This window comes from Micromesistius poutassou, assembly GCF_964030765.1.
Source record: "Micromesistius poutassou genome assembly, contig: SCAFFOLD_1085, whole genome shotgun sequence".
Lineage (NCBI taxonomy): Eukaryota > Metazoa > Chordata > Actinopteri > Gadiformes > Gadidae > Micromesistius > Micromesistius poutassou.
The window spans coordinates 10,001-17,126 of record NW_028177115.1 but is presented as its reverse complement, the minus strand read 5'-3'; the positions used below and the strand labels follow the sequence as shown (position 1 = coordinate 17,126).

Sequence of the window (7,126 nt, the reverse complement as noted above, 5' to 3'; positions counted from 1 at the left end):
TACAATCATAAAGACGATAGCGGATTTGGCAAAGAAACATGAAGACAATTCTCCACTTGTGAAGTGAGGCTGCGGCGCGGAGCTCCGGACCTCAGGACGTTCCGCCAGCCCCCCCCCCCCCCCACACACCCCCCCGCTGCGTGTGTGACGGTGACCAGACGGACCACAACAAGAGAGGCATCCCCGGAGGAAGGGGAGAGAAGGCGACGAGAAACGCCATCGCGGGGAAGAAGCCACAAGGAAGGAAGAGGAAGAGGTGAGCGGGAGCGCAGCGGAGGTGAAGCGGAGCGATGCGGAGGCTTGGCGCAGTGCACTCCCGGGCCGGGAGCCTCGTGGCTCTGCTGCTGCCGCTGCTGCTGCTGACTCAGCTGCCGGCGGCGGACTGCGCGCTCCGGTACCGCGTCGCGGAGGAGGGGCCCCCTGACGTCAAGATCGGCAACGTGGCCGCCGACCTGGGCCTCACGGCGGGCACGGGCAACGGCGACGTCACCTTCGCCCTGGAGAGCGGCTCCGAGTACTTCAAGATCGACAACGTGACGGGCGAGCTGACCACCGGCGCGCGGCGCATCGACCGGGAGAAGCTCCCGCAGTGTCAGATGATCTTCGACGAGAACGAGTGCTTCCTGGACTTCGAGGTGTCGGTGATCGGCCCCCTGCAGAGCTGGGTGGACCTGTTCGAGGGCCGCGTGGTCATCACGGACATCAACGACAACACGCCGTCCTTCCCGTCGCCGGTGCTCCAGCTGTCGGTGGAGGAGAACCGGCCCATCGGGACGCTGTACCTGCTGCCCACCGCCACCGACCGCGACTTCGGCCGCAACGGGATCGACCGCTACGAGCTCATCCAGGACGGCGGCGGCGGCGGCGGGGCGTCGAGGCGCGCGGCGGCGGCGGGCGGCGGGGGAGGCCCCGTGGCCAGGACGGAGGGGGCCCCCGGGGACCGCAGGACCAGGACCGGGGACGGCGGCGGCGGCGGCGGCGGCGGCGGCGCCGGGGCCCGGAGCAGCGTGTTCGAGCTGCAGGTGGCCGACACGCCCGACGGCGAGAAGCAGCCGCAGCTCATCGTGAAGGGGCCCCTGGACCGCGAGCAGAGGGACTCCTACGAGCTGGTGCTGCGCGTGCGGGACGGCGGCAGCCCGCCGCGCTCCTCGCAGGCGCTGCTGCGCGTCTCCATCACCGACGTCAACGACAACAGCCCGCGCTTCGAGCGCGCCGTGTACGAGGCGGAGATGGCGGAGAACGCCCCGCCCGGCACGCCCGTGCTCCAGGTGCGGGCGTCGGACCGCGACGTGGGCGTCAACGGCCAGGTGGAGTACGTGTTCGGCGCGGCCACCGAGGCGGTGCGGCGGCTGCTGCGGCTGGACGAGGCGTCGGGCTGGCTGAGCGTGCTGCACCGCATCGACCGCGAGGACGTGGCCCAGCTCCGGTTCACGGTGACGGCGCGGGACCGCGGCCAGCCGCCGCGCTCGGACCGCACCTCGGTGGTGCTGGCGGTGCGCGACGAGAACGACAACGTGCCCGCCGTGGAGATCCGCAAGATCGGGCGCATCCCGCTGCGCGACGGCGCGGCCATGGTGCCGGAGAACGTGCTGGTGGACACGCCGGTGGCGCTGGTGCAGGTGTCGGACCGCGACCAGGGCGAGAACGGGGCGGTGACCTGCACCGTGGTGGGCGACGTGCCCTTCACCCTGAAGCCTGCAGGAGAGACGGCACTGCCCCCGCTGCCTGCCGACGAGGCCTTTGACAGGTAGGTCTGGACCACCTAGTGTCTGTAGTGGCAGGTGGAGACAAGTCCTTCAGCTGGAGACCCTTCTCCCAAACGTCTCCGTGGTTTAAGATGAAACGTGGTGCGAGTTCACAACAGGACCATTGAGTGTGTGTGTGTGTGTGTGTGTTTGTGTTGTTTGTCGTTGATCTTAAAGGAACAAGAAGAAGTTCTTCCTGCACACGTCGGCGCTGCTGGACTACGAGACCACCAAGGAGTACAGCGTGACCATCGTGGCGGTGGACTCGGGCAGCCCCAGCCTGTCCAGCAACAGCTCCCTGACGGTGCGCGTGGTGGACGTCAACGACCACGCCCCCACCTTCGCCCAGAGCGTGGTGGAGGTCCACTTCGGGGAGAACAACGCGCAGGGCGAGCGCGTGGTGACGGTGGTCGCCACGGACGCCGACAGCGGGAAGAACGCCGAGGTGGTGTACTCCCTGGACCCCGCCGCCAACGGCGTGTTCTACATCGACGCCGACAACGGGGACATCCGGGCCACCGGGGCCCTGGACCGGGAGCACCAGGAGCGCTACGAGTTCAGGGTCATCGCCAAGGACAAGGGCACGCCCGCCCTGCAGGGCTCGGCCACCGTGGTGGTCCAGGTCACCGACCGCAACGACAACGCGCCCAAGTTCGTCCAGGAGATCTTCACCTTCTACGTCAAGGAGAACCTCCTGGCCAACAGCCCCGTGGGGATGGTCACCGTGACGGACGCCGACCAGGGGGAGAACGCCCAGCTCAGCCTCTTCGTGGAGATGGACGGCGGCGAGGAGAAGACGCCGCCGGGAGGGGACGGAGACAAGGAGCAGAGGGAGCTGTTCTCCATCGAGAACAACACGGGCACCATCTTCTCCTCCGCCTCCTTCGACCGCGAGCGGCTGTCGGCGTACACCTTCCGCGTGCGGGCGGTGGACGGAGGGGACCCCCGCAAGACGGCCACGGCCACCGTGTCGCTCTTCGTGACGGACGAGAACGACAACGCGCCGCTGGTGGTCTCGCCCACCAACGAGTCGTACACGCTGCTGCCGCCGGCCAGCAGCGCCCGCACCATCGTCAGGACGCTGGCCGCCAGCGACGCCGACGCCGGCCCCAACGCCGAGCTGCGCTTCGCCCTGGTGGGGGGGAACCCCTACCGCCTGTTTGAGATGGGCCAGGCCAGCGGCGTGATCACGCTGGCCGAGCCCCTGGAGCGGCGGCACCGCGGGCTTCACCGCCTGGTGGTGCGGGTCAACGACAGCGGGCTGCCCTCGCTGTGCGCCACGGCACTGGTGCACGTGTTCATCAACGACAGCCTCACCAACGCCTCCCTGGTGGACGCTCAGGTAACCGCCTCGCTCGTTGTCCTGCTTTCACTCTTTCCTTCCTTTTTTTTTTTCACGTTGGCTTTGTGTGTATCTGTCCTTCTTTCTTTCTTTCACCGTTCATTTAACATTCAACATGATTTGATGATCATCATTTGTAATAACTTTTAATAATCCTTTGTTTTAATGACACCTATCTCAGTGTTTGCACACGGGTAATGGCGTCCGGTGGGATCTATGGCATGTGAAGCATTGCACTAATGCACTTGTGCATAGAATGAGTGAGATGAATGATATCCATATGCTTTGTTAATGAAAAAAATGTTGATTGTTGAGGAAATGAATGGAATGAAATAGTGCCCCATTTGTCCCACTTAAAGAAGCAGCTTTCTCCACTAAAGGCTATTGGTGACGCAGGCTTCTTTGTTGGATCTTACGGGAAAATGAATGTGTGGTCCCTTAAGTTCTTTTCTTGGTGCATTTATCCAAAAATTCACACATTAGGTGTGTGTGTGGGCGTTTGTGTGTGTAGGTGTTTTTAGGTGTGTGTGTGTGTGTGTGTGTGTTTTGTGGGTTAATGTGTGAGGGTGTGTTGAAAAGGGAAGGCAAAGGACATGAAGTACGAAGTGAGTGCAAAATGAGCAGTGGAGAGAGAGAGAGGGACACAGTGAACCTGTCCTAGATCTGGTCCTGGATGGAGCTCAACTCAAGCACATAAATGGGTGAGAGTGTGTGTGTACGACGTGGTGTGTTGAAGCCATGGCTGCTCACAAACTGTACACCGTACAGTTAAATGAAGGCAGTAGGTGCGTGCCGTGATGATGGTGTTCTTACAAATCAAACTTCAAAGATCAGACATGAACATCTAAAGTCTGATGGTTGGACAAGCTCGAATCTGTGTGGGTGTGTCACGCTCGCTCGCTTTGAAAGAACCACAGTGTTCCTGGGAGTGGGGAACTGTTGACACACGTTACAGGGAATGGGTCTTAACTGGAATCAGCCCGACTGGTGCAACCACAACAAACCAGACACCGGTCCAATGGTCGGGGCTCAAACTCCTCCATAAAGGTTATATTATGTTTGTTGATTATGCTTTCATGTTTAAGATTTTTCAAAAGAGAAAAATACACAAATTACCTCTAGGCCAGAACCAGACCGACCTCTTAGAGTTAAGAGTTAAGGGGACGTGTTAAGGGGTCGTCGTGACAACCTCTCTTTAAAAGGCACGAGGCCAAGGTGGTGTGCAACGTTTGCAAGACTCTTACCTCACTGCTGGCTCAGCGGATCATGCTGGAAGTCTAATTAATAAGATGGCATCCAAGGCGCACACACCTTTCACATAGCCTGGGGGAGGATGAGCTGAAGCCTCGTGTCCGGACATGTCCTTCACAGACGGCGTCTCAGACGGTACGGGAACAGCACCATACCTTTTTGATCTGGAACGTTAGTCACCAATGTGCTACCAGAGATAATCTTAAATTACACTTGATCGACAACGCATCGCCCCCCCCCCCACACTTAGACACAAAAATAGGTATAAATTAAATAGTTGTACGAGTTAGAATCGTACCGCACCACTCCCTAGTTTGCAGTGTAACGAGATACTCTGACTTGCCGCAGTTGACGTGAAACAATGGGGAGGAACATATGTGAGGCCCCAGAGGATGGTAGCGTGAGCCGTGCAGTGTGTTTGTAGTTAGGAACTCGGTGGGTAATTGAGTAGAAGTTATTCAGGAGAGAATACTTTCTGTCTCATAATGAAGTCAAACGGAGTGGTTGATAAACGGCAGACGTAATTAGGGGAGGAAGGCGTCTGTTCCCGGGGCAGCCCCGCTGCAGAGAGGGGCTGCAGTCGTTCCTCTGTGTGACGGAGCCACATGTTGGGTAATTATCAGCAGAATCTGAGACACAAAGGAAGGGAGGCTTTTAGCGTTTTGTGTTTGGACGTTCTTTCCATTTGGGGGGAAAAAAAAAAAAACGCGTTCAAAACACGTTGTTGTGTGGATCAAACGTGCTCGTATATTGTAGTACACGCTGCTGTTTGTGTAACAGATGTGTCTCAACAATGCGCCAGTGTTCTTAGAAGGGTATAAATCACGGGCAGAGGCTGGAGACAGGAAGAGGATCTATATCCCCACGGAACACAGGATTGGTCAGGCCCGCAACATCAGACACAATAGGGAGCCGCTCGCGCAAAGCCTGATGCGCTCGCGCTCGCATTGTGCCTTAAACCCATTACCCGGCAACAAAGACGGGCCGCGTCTTAAGCTCAGCTCGATAGTTCTGTCAGGGGGAAGAGAATCAGAATGAGATCTTGTCTGGGACGTGACGTTGGATCCCTTGGGGGGCACAGAGCAGGACCCTGGGGGGGGGACAGCTGGACGGGGGGTGTTGTTGTCCCTGCCGGAGCAAAGCTCCACCAGCGGAGGGGGAGAGACCGCTGGGAGCTGAGGATGCTTAAGAGAGACGCGCTCACACTGGGGGGGGGAGGAGGGAGGGAGGGGGGGGGGTGGGGGTCGGGGGGGGTGGGACACTGTCCAGTGGAACTCACAGCTGCTGTGTGCTGTGCGGTGAACACGTGGGACAGGGACATGTAGACATACTGCTGGATGTCTCAGTGATACACAGACGATTACACACACGTCACACTGATGTAGCTTGGTCTCACACACACACACACACACACACACACACACACACACACACACACACACACAACCCAGGCAGGGATGCGCTAAGCCGGATAGATGCCCAACAGAATGAAAATGGGATAAAATACTGCAGTCAGAGGCAGAACAATGCACCAGAGTGCAGGTAGTCTCTGAAGACAACTCACTGCAGTGGAAAAGGAGGCTGGCACCAGAATATAGACGTAATACAGGATAATGGAGGACTGATATGGGAGTCCACTGATAGATGCTGACGATGCAATGAAATATAACACAGGGCTTCATTCATGGCTTTGAGGTGAGAGCCATAAGTGGAAGTTGATAAGGGTGTCACGTGACGTGATAGGATCATCTCATAGACTACCTGTGTGTGAGACACTTTCTACAGTTACAGGCTCAACAAGATGTCTAGGCTCAGTGTAACACACCGCTGCCAAGAAACAAGCCAGAACCAATGTATATGAGGGCGTGTGTGTGTGTGTGTGTGTGCGTGTGTGCGTGCGTGCGTGCGTGCGTGCGTGCGTGCGTGCGTGCGTGCGTGTGTGTGTGTGTGTGTGGGGGGGGGGGCTATGTGTGGGTGGGGGGGGGGGGGGGCTACGTGTGAGTGGCAGACAGAAAAAGACACTCAGAGTTACACACACAGAATACTTTTCTAATTGGCTGTATTCTATTGATGAGCTACTCTGATGATTGACCTTATGTCACGTCACTAGTATGTGCCTTATTATTTTCTGAAAACCAGATTTTATATGCTGTAATTGCTCTGTTTCTCTGTTTGCTGATTTCACAAATTATTATTTTATTAGCATATTGTTGCTCCAAGATGATTGCTTGCTGGCTCTTTTGTTGCGATGTGCCTACATGCACGTGTGTGGGAGTATTGAGTCATCTCCTTATCATATCGGGAACTGTTCTATAGTGTGTGTGTCTGGGCACCGAGCCAATTCTTAATATGCATTAGCATTTTAGATTAATTTCATCACCCATATTGTACACACTCAATATATTTCAAAGGCACACTTAAACCTCAAAATCACCTTCCAGCTTAACACAACTTTGAACTTTGAATTACGGCTAAAAATGAACAAGTGCAAATGAAAGCATCATCCCAGCACAGGGAGAGGAGGCGAGGAGGTTGGTACAGACGTTAACACAGGGCTCCGCCAGCGGCTCCATCGTAACCAGTGGTTACATTCAGAGGCTACTTTCACACCAGTTGCTACAGCAACTATGGTGAATAAAAAAAATGGGGAAATCACGATAATTCAATAATGAAACCTGCGTCCTTCTAGAACACGTACTGACCGAGGCGGTGACTGACAGCTAAACGCAGACGTACACTCTGCTGCTGGGGTCGTTAGACGCAATTTACATCCTATTATCCTGTTATT

The 7,126-nt window shown here is 56.7% G+C and overlaps 1 protein-coding gene across 1 annotated transcript in view; it reads left to right on the top strand.

Moving 5' to 3' along the window:
• Positions 1 to 290: 290 nt before the first annotated feature.
• LOC311376751 (protocadherin-7-like) overlaps positions 291 to 7,126 on the top strand; it is a gene marked incomplete at both ends in the record, with an annotated part of 9,307 nt that continues 2,471 nt past the window's right edge. The window contains 3 exons of the mRNA XM_084491230.1: positions 291 to 869; positions 1,023 to 1,747; positions 1,923 to 3,087. Coding sequence (XP_084347356.1) covers positions 291 to 869; positions 1,023 to 1,747; positions 1,923 to 3,087 — 2,469 coding nt within the window. The remainder of the gene's footprint in view (positions 870 to 1,022; positions 1,748 to 1,922; positions 3,088 to 7,126) is intronic.